The sequence below is a fragment of the Alligator mississippiensis genome, chromosome 3 (assembly GCF_030867095.1).
Source record: "Alligator mississippiensis isolate rAllMis1 chromosome 3, rAllMis1, whole genome shotgun sequence".
NCBI lineage: Eukaryota > Metazoa > Chordata > Crocodylia > Alligatoridae > Alligator > Alligator mississippiensis.
The window spans coordinates 279,897,029-279,912,901 of NC_081826.1; the positions used below are offsets into that span (position 1 = coordinate 279,897,029).

At 46.1% G+C, this 15,873-nt stretch overlaps 1 protein-coding gene across 9 annotated transcripts in view; it reads left to right on the forward strand.

The window, feature by feature from the left end:
* PRLR (prolactin receptor) overlaps positions 1-7,307 on the forward strand; it is a 230,990-nt gene extending 223,683 nt beyond the window's left edge. For all 9 annotated transcript variants that reach the window (XM_059725229.1, XM_019496007.2, XM_014593990.3 and 6 more), the window contains one exon: positions 952-7,307. In XM_059725229.1, coding sequence (XP_059581212.1) covers positions 952-1,974 — 1,023 coding nt within the window. In that variant the 3' untranslated portion in view covers positions 1,975-7,307. The remainder of the gene's footprint in view (positions 1-951) is intronic.
* The last annotated feature ends 8,566 nt before the right edge of the window (positions 7,308-15,873 follow it).

A 15,873-nucleotide genomic window follows, 5' to 3' on the forward strand; every position in this document is an offset into this window, starting at 1 on the left:
TCCATTTGATCGCGTACTTCCATTGTCGGCACTAGATTCCCCTGCTTTTTATTTGTGAGTTGTGGGATTGTGTTTGGCCCCTGATCAGGGAGTGAGAGGTCCTTGTGGGCATTGAAAGATGTGCAGTTCCCTGCTGTAACTCATGACGCTTCACAGGAAGTGCCATGAGTTACAGCAAGGCCTCCCCCCCAACCCAACAGATATTCTCTGTTAGGTTTGGGGGAGGGGCAATAGGACGGGGGTTGAGGGATCAAGCTCCACTTTGGAGCCAGCTGCATGTCTACAGCCTCTCTCCCGTAGCCCTCACCCCTGCTGCTTAGCTCCAGTGCTGTCTTCAGGATGGGAGGGGGAGAAGGGAAGGGAGGAGCTTGGTCTGGGGTTGGTCCAGCTTGCGTTGGAGGGGGGCACAGATGGATTGGAACCCCCCCACCTCAGAGGTGCTCCAGTCCAACCTCCCAGCTGGGCAAACCCCAGACCAAGCTGACTCCCCCCCCATCCTGAAGACAGCACCAGGGACAGGGCTGGACTGCATGAGCCCAGTCCTGCTCCTGGGCAGGCACTGGCAGAAGCTAATGAAGGCACTCTGCTTTGTAGCACCTTCATCTGAATCTTCATGTAATGAGGGCTCATTTGTTGCACGAATGGGCACTTTTAAAGCACTCTGCAGCCATGCACTTCTGTCAGGGCATGGCAGTAGAGCACTTTCAGGGGGCTGATCGCACAACAAGTCACTTTTGTCAGTGCCTGGCATTTTGCCATTCTCTTGTTAGCCCTAGCAGTATCACTGCACCCATTAGTGTGACTACAGCTTTCAAACACTGAAATGTTTTCCTTGTGATGCAGTAAACTAATGGCAGTTGTCAATCAGTGGGGAGAGAAGTGTCAATAAAATATAAATCCTGAGTGTAGCAGTAAACATGGCACCAATGTATATTATTGTTATCCCATCAGACAGGGAAATCTGAGGAACTACTGAGCGCTCTTGGCTGCCAGGGTTTCCCTCCAACGTCAAACTCTCAGGACCTGCTGATAGAATTCCTGGAGGTAGATGACAGCGAGGATCAGCAGCTCATGCCAAGTCATGACAAGGGTCATTCCAGTAAAAATATGAAGTTGGTGCACAAGGAAATGGACAGTGATTCAGGACGAGGGAGCTGCGACAGCCCTTCCCTGCTGTCTGAGAGATGCAGGGAAGCCAGAATCCCTGCACCAGCATTTCAGACACCAAATACTGGTGAAATTCAAGAAAATTTTGCAAAAAATAACAGGTGGGAAATGCAGAGCACAAAGGTAGAAGGGAACGTACTCTGTTCTAACACTAGTAGTCCAAAATCATCGACGTGGCCTGGAGCTCAACTACTGAACAATCAGGCTCTGAAATTCTCCTGCCCCAACAATGCAGATGACAATAAGAGGAACACTGGTTCCATGAACAGGACTGTTGTGTCACTGTTAAGGGGAAATGAAGAAAAGCATCAATCGCGATATTCTAACACCATTGAAACTATCAGTTCGGAAAAAGTGGATAAACAGGAGGAAATGCAGAATTTGCATTCCAAAGCTGGGCAAGATGCCGTGCAGTTGCTATCCAATGAGAAGTCACCTTTTTTGCCTGGTAAACTACTGGATTATGTAGAGGTTCACAAAGTCAACCAGGATGGGGCACTTTCAGTATTACTGAAACACAAAGAAAACAGTGGCAAAACTGAAAAATATAATAACCCTGGAATAAGCAAAGAATATACAAAGGTCTCAAGAGTTGTAGACAGCAACCTTCTAGTACTGATACCAGATGCAAGAGTTCAGCCCACACCTGTGTTTCAAGAACCTCCACAAGAACCTGCTCAGAGCCTTCAACAGGATCAAGCAGAAAAAAATATGAGCTATTGTCTTACAGCACCAATAGAGTGCAAAAACCAGACTGGTGGGCTAGACTACATGGATCCATCTTCTTTTATGTGTTCCTTTAACTAACTGAAAGTTTGATTCTTTTTCTTCAGGTAACACTACAGTGTAAATTAAATGCAATCAACATAAAATGCTCAAGTCTGTGCTTTACGATTACCCTCCTAAAGCCCAGTTGTAGCTTCCCCTTTTTTATACATCCTGGTCAATCAGTCAGGCTACTAGCTACTCACTGATTGTAAAGTAAATTTTATTCCATTTTCAATTGTTATTTTTACATATTGTTTTTTGTTAATAGTTAAGTACAGCAAAGCAAGAGCACAGGGCACAGCTTTGTACCAAATCTGTTCTAACAAGTGTACTATAAAGAAAATGACAGGATTTTTAGGTTGAGCAGAATTCAACCTTAGATCAAGACTCCTGAGGTAGAATGGAAAGAAGTGGATGTAACGTGCCATGAAAAACTATATTGTAAACAAATGATTTGCACATCTACTGCTTGATTTAAAGCCAGCTAAATTTTGCAGTTCAACAAGATACTAAATAGTAGGAATTGATATGCCATAGTTGTCCTCGCAATTCCTTCTTGCTAATTAACTACTATCAAGTAATGTGATGGTATATACCACATACTTCTGGTTTTTTTAAGCTATATGAATACTAGTTTCAGTTTGTCTTTGTATTTTTTTAAATTCTTAAAATGAAAGCACTAGTTTTTCAAATGTTGGAAATTTCATGTATAAAAAATAATATATTTGAGGAATTTATTGCAAAATAGTGAATCATTCTAAAGCTATTGTTCTGCTTCATTTTTGTATGTCTAATAATTGTGCACCACATCCACCTGTTAGTCAGATAAAGCCAAACAAAGATTTGCATATATTGAAAGACAAAGCCCAGCAGGATGCAATCTGATACACTGCCTTACTGTACATAATAGAAAATTCTACTTTAGTACAAGCCCATTTGTTTAACAATATATTTTTGAAGACTATTTTTCTATAACAAAGTTAAAGTAAAACATTTTCTAACCTCTCAGTCCTATTTATCTACCTAATTTCACTGTTTCCTCCTGCTGAGGCAGAAGGAAGAATTCAGTGAAGCCACCATTTCTGTATGAAATACAATTTCTATATGAAATATAAACTGAGACTATAAAAATATGAAGGATATGACATAAGTCCTATTTCTAATATTAGTTGTTGGTAAACTAGGCTGAATTCTAGGTTGTGTAGGCTCTGTCCTCTCCTCTGCTGGCCTGTTTACTGCTCCAGTAGAATTTGCTGCATGATGCTGATCAGAGATATGAATGAGGTCTCCTGCAGCCCTCGCACAAGGGCCAAAGCTGGACTTTTCCCAGAACCAGAGGGGAAGTTTTAAAGGTACATTTTCCAACACTGAACTGTCACTTTCTGAAGTTAGAGAGACATGACCTGAGGAGTCGGAGAGGGACTACCCAGTCAAAATGGAGATTGAGGCAAGGATTGGGGACTGGTCCATATACTTAGAGGCCATGTCTACCCAAGATGCTTGCTGACTACGCAGTAGCTCATTATTACTGCACAGCAGACACAGCCAATGTGTGGCAGCTTCCCCCATTACAACCAGGGGCTCCTGATTTCACTGGTAACTGCAAGAGGTAGCGCCTATAAGTACACCAAAACAGCTAGGCTTACTGGTGACCCTCACTTCATGGAAGAAGTGATTTTATTTGCTAAAGGAAAATGCAATGAAACCAAGATGTCACCTTTGCAATTAGATCACATACAGGAGAGACCTACCCAACATTCACAGCCATCTTGGCCTGGTGGAGAAGGGAAGAGGGACAAGCTGAGCATAGAGAACTGTGTTGTGCGAGTGGTAGGAAATATATTTGGAGTACATGAGCTCCCCTTCCTCACGGACCTATCCTGAATGGTGCCATATTCTTCAGTGGGTAACCTCTGGTTTTGTTCACTGAGCCAGGCTTTTTCCAGTATGGTGTTGTATGCAGCATAGCCAACAGACATGGCTTTCCAGGCCTGGGGAGTTGTGGAAAGCCACATTTAATCTGGGCAGTAGAGTCCTTGCATAATAACGGTGGGCCAGAGAGAAGCCTGCTTATTGATCACTCCTTTGTCTGTGTAACTTTCACAGTGGCAGGACTTTGGAGTGTGGTTAGTATTTTTCTTTCTTTTTTCTTTTTTTCCAAAAACCACTATTATGAAATATAGTATATAAGGTATGTGTGTGTTTATGTTTATGGTTGTATGTAGAGTGAACACCCCTAAAATCTTTGCTTCACTTTGGATAACAAGCTAATTTTATTGCAGGGTTTACAGCATTTTCTAGGTAAGGGATGCTATGATTACCACAGTGAAAATATCAAGTTTGCAAAAGGAAAATTGAAATGTTTCTAAGGGGAGAGAGTGTGTATGTATATGTGTGGTCTGAAAATACAAAATCTGTCTCTCAGTGTGCTTCTTTTGGACTTCGATTTTCTAGCTGTGAATCCGGTAATTAGTTAGGATCAAACATGCTCTCTTTCTTCACATGGATAGCAATTGTCTGAGCCATTTTTTTCCCCTACTACTAAGTAAATAGGGGCCAGACACTCAGCTGGGCTACAGGCCTTTTTTGTTTCATCGGTTGTCAAAAAGTCTGAGGAACCATCCCCTATAGGATTTCCCTTGTGTAGTGGAAATCCCTGGGCATAGGCAATGCGTAGGGGGGTCACATGCCCCCCTTAGATTGACCGCCGCCAGGTTCTGTGGGCGGTCGCTGCTTGCACCTGCTCCCCCTCGCCACCAATGCAGGTGGCAGTGTCTGCAGGCAGTCCCTGCTCCCCACTGACACCACTGGTGGTGGCTGTGGGCAGTCCCCACTTGCCGCCACCGACACTGTGGACAGCAGCTGTGTGCAGTCCCCGCTCACCTCTTGCCGCCATGGTGCCCCCAAGTTGCGGGAGGCACCAGTTGTTCATGTCCCTGGGTAAAGTACAGCTGAAGAGTTAGAGCGTGTAGCCAGAGGAAAGATAGTGTCCAGAGCAGCAGTGTACGCCAGTTGTTCATGACACTCTCAATGGTTACTTAAGACCATAGGAAGCCAGGCACAACTTGGAGCAGTTGTTAGGCTGCTTTAAATAGCATTAGAGATTTGAGATAGTCCAGAATCTGAGAATCAAGATGTAAACCACCTTTGGCTGCTCATACGTCTTCTTGTAAAGAGGTGGTTAGTTGCAAGTCAGGCAGAAGGCAGGGCAGGGTGGCACCTTAGAGACTAATTCAGGGGTGGGCAATTATTTTGGGCAGAAGGCCGCTTAGTGAGTTTTGGCAAGCAGTCGTAGGCTGCATGATAGGCAGCCCAGGGCAGATAAATATTAATTTTCTAAAATTTTTAAGGACCCCACAGGCCAGATAAAATGGCCTGGTGGGCCGCATCTGGCCCCCAGGCCACATTTTGCCCACCTCTGGACTAATTGATTCAGCAAGGCATGAACTTTTTTGGGCAACAACCTATTTCATTCAATATGATAGATCTAATGACCAGTTCTCACAATTGTTGCCTTGAAAGCTCATGCCTCTCTGAATTAGTGTCTGTAGACGTGCTGCGAGGCTGCTCCGATGCACTGTAATTTCAGCACATCAGAGCGAGCGTGGTAATTACTGTGTTCCAGCCGGCCTCTGCACCTTGTACATCAGTGTCCCCGCACTTCAAAATGGCAGTGGGAACACTTAAACTAAAGCTCATTGAACCAGCTTTAGTTCAAACACCCTCACCACCATTTTGAAACACAAGGACATTGATATACAAGATGCTGCGGGCACTTTAATTAGAATACCTCTCAGAGCTGCTCTAATTAAAGCGCCCCCACCCCCACCCCAGAGCACATTTAAAAATGCCATAAGGTGCTACCCTGCCCTGCCTTCTGCTGTCTCATCCTGTACTGAACTTGGCCAGATGAGAGTACGTGGCCTGTTATGATTTGCTGGGAGTAGGTTTACTTGAGTTCAGCATTCGCTGCTAACTTAAAGCTCGTGAGGTGTTGGACGATAAATGACTGAATTCACAGGGTATCAGTGACTTACTCTCACATGCAAGCTCCAAATGGTATTTTTTGCCTGTGAAGACAGGTTTCAGGTCTATAAGAGAGGCCCTTTCAATACTAATGGTTCAAATACAAAGGGAACCACAGCAGCTATTTCTTGCCATAAGCTGTGACAGAAGCTGTGGAAACTCTATAGCCTAAAGCAAGTCTAGAAGCATGTTCCCCAGTGAGCTTTCAGGATCTTGAGGCTGGATTACTATGACTTTATGTAAGGATGGAAGGATTCAGCCAAAATGAATAAGCTGCAGCTCTCCTGATTGCTCTGAACCATGTCAACTTTTTGGTGGGGGATTGCTAGAGATTTATTACATTTAAATGTTTTTCCGAGCAAACATCATTATTTAAATTATGTGTATGTATGCACATGCATGCACACACACACACTTCAAAATTATTTTGCTTTTAAATAACAATTGTCTCCTTTGGGGTGCCTGTTTCTTCCAAAAATCAATGGAAGTTTTGCGCAATAAAGTCCTGTGAATTTGGCCCTTTTTGTTTTAGAAGACATTGGTACACATTAAGTGAAGAATAAATAGTTGCTCTTTAAAATTAGTTTGAATATATGGATCTTCAAACATTCAAATATTTCATTTTCCCTGCTTTAAATAGGATTTTCATTTACAGCTGTTTAAGGGATATTTTTTCTTAGGGAATAAAATGCGATTTTATTACAGATATGTCAGGTTTCAGCAAAGTACAGTAGCCTGATAGAACAGGGTTTTGACATCTCAGCTGAAACACAGACAGACAGATGCATTACCTACCAGAATTCATCCCAACAAACAGAAAATTGCCCCCTTGCATTTACATTTGTCACTTGGAAAAATAGTTCAACTAGGTTCCATGTTTCTTTTTATTATAGGTTTACAAATATGCCAAATAAATATGTATCACTTTGTAATAAAAGGCCTAAAATTGTAAAAATAAAAGCTTCTCTGAAAAATACTAATTTATTATGAAATGCACAAAAATGATTTGTACATGTTGTTTAAATTAACTACCTCCACTTTGGGTTCATGCTTGCTTTATAAATGAAAGATTCTACTTTTCTTCAGTATTGAACAAGATGATGCCTCAAGCTTTTAAATTTTCTAATTAGCCTGAGTTTTTTAGTAAAGAGATATTTGATGTACAATACCACTACTTTCTGTGTACTTCTCCTGGCTTCTAACCAGTTGTCTATGTGCTTTACTGAATTTGGGACATGTGCTCCTAAACTGCATGTTACATGAAACTCATGATCTAAAGAACTGTTTTTATGATGTTACATGACTGCAAACAGTTATTTAAATAAAAATGTAAGAATCTATCCATATACAGTGTGTATGTCTACAGAGCAAAATTGAAAAACATCCTTGCAAGTACAATGAATTTCTGTTTGAAGCAGTGAATACTGTTGTAAATGCTTTAGGTCTCTGTCTAGATAGTTTTTAAACTGAGATTTACGGTGGTTTTGGATATCATTCACATGTTGGAAATACAGAAAATGAATATGCAGACCTTGCTTTGTGGCCTTTCGGATATTATGCAGAGCTCCATTTTTTTTCAACCAGTAAATGTCATTTAAGTTAGCTTAAAAATTGCACAGGGAAACCAAAGTAACCTTGATTACTTCCTAGACAATGTAAATCCTCTGTAAAGCCATACTGTCATATGAAATGAAGTATGTGTCATAGGATTAGGTTCCTTTTTCTCAAAGGAACTGCTGCCCTGCATTTTTTTTTCCTCCCTCTAAAAGGCATCTTACCATTGCAAGTATATAAAAAACAATCTTGCCACTTCTAATTGCTTCTCTTTATGATACCCTGTCAGGAAGGCACCATCTGTGTTGCACTGAAACCATTAAAAGGGGATATTAGGGACACATGGTGAGGTGTGAGAAATTACAAAAGCATTTTTAACTCCCGAGCAGGCCGAGGCCAGCCTATTGGGCAATTGCCATTTTCCTCCTGTGTTAGTCATTTCCTCACCTGTGGAGCCAATTATCTGGACAGTTTCTCAGGGCAGATGAGCTAAATTGGTGTTCACATTAATCAGACAAACCCAAGTATTTATCAGGGTGTGCTTTGAGACCTGGGGTATTTGAGTTGCTGCTAGTCTGAATTCCTGTCCACTTTCCACTTCTTTCCCACTCTGTGGAAATGGAAAGCAATATCTCTCTTCTAACAGTGACCCTTCAACCTCCTAGCTCAGCTTCTTTCTGACTCTTTTTACTATGGAGATGGGCCAGATAAACTCCACTTTCCTTGACTAGGAGTAAGGCCCCTGGCAGACATTCCAACTTAAGATGTGATTAACTTGTTAATTGTGCTATAAATAGTACCCCTCCACACATTCAAGGAATTAATGGTAACCAACCACAAAAGATATTCCACAAAAGATATGTCATATTTTTGTGACTAGCTTCCATTGTGCCTTAAATTCAATGTGTGGCAGGGTGATGACAAACCAGAGCCAGTTCCAGGCTCCTGTGCAGCCCCAGGGCTGGAACCAGCAATTAGCTGATTGTCAGTCCCAGTCCCAGGACCATACTGGAGTAGGCTCCAGATTCCTTTGTGGCCATGGGGCTGGAAACAATTGATTGCTGGGTCTGGCCTTGGGACCACTTGGGTTCATGCTGGGTTGCAGGCACCCAGGGCAGAGGGAGTTCAGGATCACAGTCTTGAGTGCCAGTAAGTAGGGCTGTGCAAAGTTTGGTAGCTGATTCGATTCAGAGGAGATTTGGCCCAATTTGGGGACCGAATCTCCTAATCTGAATTGAATCAGGAGACCAGGTAAAAGCTCCAAATTGATTTGAAGCATACAAATCAATTTGGAAAAGCTTTGGAAAAAGATTCAGCTGATTTGAAGATTTGGCCATAGACTAAACAGGCAACTGACAGCTGCCTCCAGCTGGTAAGTATGTTGGTGTTGGGGAAGTGGGAAGGGAAGGAGGGAGGGGCTGGGGTGGGACAAGCTGCCCAACCGGGAGGGGGAGGGGGGTAGAGGGGGTATGGGATGCAGACACAGCAGCGCTGGGAGCAGGGGCTCTGCCCTGTTGCCGCTTGCCCAGCCAGGGCGGGGGCAGGGGCGGGATGCGGGCATAGCTCACTCCAGGCAAAAGGGGGCAAGTGGCAGCAGGGCATAGTAGCCCCTGCTCCCAGCGCTGCCATGCCCGCATCCCACACCCTTCTGCACCAGCTAGCAAGTGGCAGCAGGGGAGAGACCCTGCTCCCAGTGCTGATGTGGGTGCAGCAGCTTCGAGAGCGGAGACTCTGCCCTGCTGTCACCTGGAGTGAGCCATGCCTGCATCGCACCCCCCCACACACACTAGCTGGGCAAGCAGCAGCAGGGCAGAGCCCCTGCAGTTCCCCCTGCTGGGGCAGAGGCAGGCACAGCCAGAGGAGCCCCAGGAGAAGCCTGCAGGTCTGCCCTGCCAAACCCCAGGCCCTGCCTCCCGGCACTTCAAAAAAAAAAAAAAAAAAAAGCCCCACATTCACCAGCTGTAGGAGCGGTGATTGGGGCATCTGGGCGCTCATTGCAGAGCCCCCCCACACAGCATGGGGCAGTGTGGGATTGTCCCCTCCCCCCTGCCTGGCACCCGCACAGCAGCTGCCCATGGCACGGGTTCAGTGTGGCTCAGCAGCGCACTGCACACTGTCTGGGAGCTGGGGCAGCTCCACCTGTCAGCCAGAGCTCCTGGATTGATTCCCAAGCTTTTCCCAGGGGGCACGGCCCCTGGATCTGCACATGGGGTTTCAGCAGGCTGCTGCCGCCAGCTGGGGAAATAGCCCAGAGCTGCTGCCATCACCAGCTGGCAGTGGCAGCCTACTGTCATCCCACATCATCAGGGGGCCTGTGCCCCCGGGAAGATCTGGGGGAAGTGATCAGAGAGCTGGGGGAAATATTGGGGAGCTGGGGAATCCAACTAGGAATTGGGGGAAAGTTCAGAGATCTGCACATTCCTCCTGCACCTGGCTCGATTCCCCAGCCCCTGGTTCGATTTGCCTGGGAGCTGGGGTGGTTCCATGCATCGGCCTTGGCACCCACGTCATGGGGGCAGCTGCCATGCGGGTGCCAAGTGAGGGGGGGGGCGATACTCACTGCCCCACACTGTGTGGTGGGGGGGCTCTGCCATGAGCACCCAGAGGCCCCAATCGCTGCTCCTGCAACTGGTGAGTGTGGGTTTTTTTTTTTAAGTGCCTGGAGGCTGGGCCTGGTGGGGGATGGGGCCGGGTAGAGCAGCCATGGGAGCTTCTCCTATGGGTCCACCCACCTGGGGAGAGGCAGGCACAGCTGGAGGAGCCATGGGAGAACCTGCAGCCACCCGGCCATGCGTGCCTCTCCCTGGCCAATCTGAATCACTGACTCTCTCCAAATCAGCACTGAATCTTCTGAAGCTGATTCAGCCAAATTGATTCAGGACAGTGATCCAAATTTCTGAACTGAACCACTGTCCTCCAAATTGGCTGAATCCAAATCAAATACTTCCCTATTTGCACAGGCCTACTAGTAAGTAGCAATGGTGCCACTTGGACTTGACCCCGATCCCAAAATCACACATCTTACCATGCTTGCATGGTATGGCAAAAAGTGTAATGATTGAGATAAGGGATCAGATCCCATCACACCATTAGATGAATATGTGCCAGGGGCCTAAGGCTGAAGTTTTTGCTTCTGTGTTTCTTCCTTCTTTCTCTCTGCACCAGGTAGCAAATGAGTGTGATAGCTGAGAGGTACAAATAAGTGATGAATGGAGATGTAAATAGTGCAGAAATGCTTGGAAGAAGTTGCAAGTGAGTAGTGAGCTCTGGGTAATGGTGCAGAAATAGAAAATGGAAAGTGTAAATTTTATCAGAGAAATGGGGGAGGGTAGTGCCAACAATGACTGATGTCTAGATGGATAGAGGGTGAGTGAGGGACACAAAAATGGAGGCAGACAGGGAGTAACTTAGAACAGGGGAAGAATAAGAAGAGGGATTATTAATGAAAGCATTTGAAAGAGAATTGTGGGAGGAGAGAAATACTCTGTAGGGAGGAAAATGAGGGAATGAAAAGGGATGGAATTAATATTGTAGCAAAATTATTTTGTTAGAAAACAAAATAAACATGAGTGGACAGAGATACCAAAAAGTAGGAAGAGAAGAAATTTGACATCAGTGGGCACATCTAATTCATTCACTTTTCCTAATGCACATTAAATTTAGCACCTCCAATGTGAGGTACTAAATAAAGCACGTCACACCAGAAGCAGCTCTATTTTATCAATCACTTAGAAGATCCATTGCAATAATAATAGTAAAAAAGTTCTTAAAAAAGAGAGAGTCAAAGAATAAGCAACATCACAGAAAGAGGGACTCTCTTCCCTTCTGTTTTTTTTTAATGGATGAAGGTGAGAAGGTGAAGGTGAGACATGCACACTTTTTAGTGACAATGTACAGTAGCCTATTTTACTGCACATTAGTATATTTGCACATTTTTACACAGCACTTTAATGTGGAATAAAATAGGCTACTATGCATTAAAGCACGTGTGTAGGTGTGTCCAGTGTGAATAATGAGAGTATCCACAGCTATGTTAAGTAGAATAAAAATTATAAGCATATATATTCTAAGAAATCATTTTAAAAATCCCCAAACTATAAATGAGGATATGTAAACAGCTGGGCCAGGCAGCAAATGAGAACAACTGTGCTCAGTACATTGTTGTATGGAGAAAATAGCAGGATGGAAAGGAAAGATCTTCTCACCTTCATCCAGTAAAAACAAACAAACAAAACACACACAGAGAAGAGAAGAAAGTCCTCTTCCTGTGATGTTGCTTATCCTTTGACTCTCTTTTTTAAAGGCCTTTTTTAGTATTATTATGGCAATGGGTCTTCTAAGTGGTTGATAAATAGTGTGCTTCTGGGCCCAACCTGTAAGGTGCTGAACACTCAACAGTCATTGATATCAATGGGAATCGAGCTCTCTCAGTAGCAGCTAGATAAGAACGCAGTAATAGCAAATTCTGTATGTTAGACTAGGAAGAAGAGAGTGGGGTTTCTTTGGTGTTTGTTTCATAGAGTGCTGTAAGTCCTTGTAGTCGTCCCATGTAGGAAATATCCTATAAGAATCCCAGAAGATAGTACACATTTGAGAACAGGTAGACCATTTTGTAAAACCCCACATGATGCATCTACCTTTTGAAAGAGTAAACACACAGAAGTACAATGATATTGAGCCGTGTTCCTTAATAAGCACAATGATGTGGAGTGCCTTTGCTTTTTGGTAATTCAGTTGTCCTTCACTCCAAAGGAAAAAAGGGAAAGGCAGACCACAGATAACTCTTTTTCATGAACGTGATCTTAAAATTAAAGGAGCTGGGCTCAGAGTGAAATAATATAATACATGGTCTATACATGGAGAGGAGAAGACGAGTATAAAAACAAATACCTCTGAAATCCTTCACTACTGATGAATGTATGGGCAGGAAAGCATTTTAAAGGTGATAATTTCTCACTTTAAGGTGACAATTTTTCACTTTAAGTTATTAAAATGTTAAACATTGACTTTAATAACATTCGTCTGTGGTTTCACTTACATGATTGATATTGCAACTGAAGTCCATAGCTTTCTGAAGGACTCTCACTTTTTTTCCCCCAAGGAAAATGCTCTTCTTCAAATCAAAGCCGACCAGGCTGGAGTTGGTTATACCTTTTTGTCAAGTCACTGCCTGATTTCTCAGGGCACGCAGGGTTTGATCCCACTTGAGCCAGGCTGGGGATGGAGTGCTCAATAATATAGAAACCAGATGCCCCTGGAGGCCCCATGTTGCCAAAAGGGCAGTGTAAGCAGCCTGATGTGCCTACAGCGTTGCAGGTTGCCTTTGCTCCCTTGAGTCCTTCAACCAGAGCCACAAGCAATAATCCTTGCCACAAACAAATAAGTAACACATGTTTTACCCTTTCTCCAGCTGATAGGAGAGGCCCCTGAAAGTGAGGTTATCTGGGTTCCAGTCTGAAGGTGAGCTTATCTGGGTTCCCAGCAGTAAACTTTCCCTTTCTCAGCTCCAGCTCTCTGCTTTTTCTCTCACTTGGGCTTTATACTGCAAGCTATATCCACAGCTGGGCTCTAACTCCAGGACTGGCTGCCCCACTTTAAGGGCTAGACCCCTGTTAAATACTACCCCTTCCAAAAGTAGAGTCTGAGATCCACTATCCTGCTTTTTATAGGTACACTGATACATCGGTCCCATATCATATCAGCACCGATGTAAGGAAAATTGGCATTATTGGCAATTGGCTTTTTTTTGACTGATATGGCCTATAATGTCACCATTAAATGCCCTGTGCATGCATGCAGCCCCAGCACAGCACACCAGTGGCCAGGAGTGCAGCTTGGCAGTGTAGAGAGCATCATATGACTGGTAAGTCTGTTGTGGGGGAAGGAAGGGATGTGGGACAGGGGCTATGGGGGGGTGCTGCAGCCACCCCAAAATTCACCGTAGCCCCCCTCCCAGCACTACTGCCCCCTGCCCCAAGCATAGCCCAGCCCAGCCCACCCCAGCCCAACCCCCCTTCCCCCCCCCCCCGGACAAGCTGTAGCTCCGTCCTAAGCCCTGCACGCCCTCACTGCAGGGGCGGCCCTCCCCTTTCCCCCACAACAGACTTACCAGCTGGATGCTGCTCTCCAAGATGCTGGGCTGTGTATCGGCAATCAAATTGGTATTGACTGATATGGCTCATTAAAAATCAGCCACCAGTATTGGCCACAAAAATCTCTAATGGTGCACCCCTACTGCTTTTAGTCTCCATTAGCCCCCCCATAGGAGAGGTCTGTACAGCACAGTCCAGGGATTGGCCTCTGCTGGCCCATGTTTGAGTGTCATGTCACATGCTGCAGCAGGAAGCTGGCAGGAGCCAGAGAATGTGTTAGAAAGTTGCCTGCTGGATGCTGTAGTAGGTACAGAAGGACCTTACCCTACTTGATATTTGTCAGTCACCTCTGCAGCTCATTTCCAATGACCTTGTCCCTTGTTGCCACCGGAGCCTCACACTGAAAGGTATAGCCTTTCAGCAAAGGCTCGGTTCCTGTAGTATCAGGAGCCTAGGGAGTCTGTTCCCTGCCTGTGTTCTCCCCTCCAGAAGGGCGGTGTAAGCAGGCTGGTGTGCCTGCAGCCTTGCAGGTTGCCTTTGCTCTCTTGAGAGTCCCTGAGCCAGACTGACAAGCAATAACCCTTGCCACAAACAAGTAGCACAGCATTTAGCCTTTCTCCAGATGGTAGAAGAGGCCCCTTTATTTCTGGCCCCTTCTTGAAAGCGTCCTTACCCTGTGGCTGTCTTATGATATCAGGACTCCATCTAGGTGATGGGCCACATACAATAACCTCCTCCCCGTGATACTCAGTGTATGAGCCAAGGGGAGCTTATCTTAGGGCACTTGGCAGCCACGTGATAGAATGGAAGTGGATCAGATGACTAAGCTCATCCCACCCTCTCATGGCCTCTCTTCAGCAGAGACATGGTGCTGTCATGAGCCAGCCTCATCACCTGTTGTTCCAAGCCCTCCTTAGTTAGGGCCTTCCATGACCTGGGTTTTGAGGTTCCCCCTGTTGAGGGTGGATAAGGGCTAAGCAATGCATCTGCCAGATCCTTGCTCCAGCAGCTAGTCCATATTCAAACAGCTCAGAGCTCCCAGCACGTGAAGTCAGCTCACTGCTTCTAAGTGGGAGCCATCCTGCTGGGAACCCCTGGGTGGGGAGCCTTGGGCAGTAGGTGGGGGTCACCAACATGCTGGCTGAATAGCCAGAGGTCTGTCCTCACCCCCCACAGCCCAAGGGCCTGCTGTCCTTACTGAACACAGCACCCAGGTTGGGCACCGGGCTGCCATGATACAGCCTCCTTTTCCAATCCCAGGCTGGGGAAAGTCCAGCTCACATCCAGTTCATGTAACCCACCCTGTGGAATTAAACAAGCTGCATGATGCAAAGGGAAGGAAACGATCCACTACACTGTGTGGCTGGGGACTGGATTAGACATGGCTCCTTCCACTGTGGGCTGGGGGAGTCAACAGTGATAATTTTAGGGGCAGAAGTCTTCTGGAACTGAAGCCTCTAGGCAGGGGTGGACAGAGGATTTGGCAAAGGTGGGGTGTGGGAGCAGCTACCGGAGCTGCAAGGTGGCTGCAACCCCTGCTCCCAGCCTGCTCCCCTCCCCCACACTGGTGTGGGCACACCATGGTGCAGCAGCTTCTGGGAACTTTTTTAAAGTCCCTAAAGCAAGTCAAAATCCCTCCCTTTCTCTTCCTGCTCAGATACACATCTCCTTCCCTCACCCGCTGCTTCTGCTTTCTCTGCTGCCCTGGGTAGGGGAAGCTTAAAAGCCCCTCCTGCGGCTCCGGTTAGGCTACGAGGGGGCTGGACTCAGCTGGTATAGGGACAGCCATAGCAGCTGAGATGAGCGTGGGTACGTCTCCCCCCAGGAACTAGGCATGGGAAGGGGAACCCACCTTTCTGTCGCTTCTGCTGCTGTCGCTGTTCCCAGCGGAGCCCGCCCCTGCGCTGGAGGGAGCAGGAGCAGCTTTGAAGCTCCTTGGTCCCCTGGGGCTACAGGAAAAGCAGTAGCAGCAGGTGGGGAGGGCAGCTGTCTGAGCACGGAGGGGAAGGGGGGGGGGGGTCTTACACGCTTTGGGGACTTTGCAAGGGCTCCGGAGCTCGCTCTAGTCCCAAGGGCAGGAGAGTGCAGCCGCGCCACCGCACCCCTCTGGATCCGCCCCTGCCCCTCCACCACGCCAGCATGACAGAGTATTAGGCTCAAAGACCCAACATGGGTTAAAAGCTACACAGATGGCATATTTTTTCTCTAAATACAACAGAAACACACTGGCCATTGTAGGAGTTCTGGTTGTGCTAGGCCTGGTTAC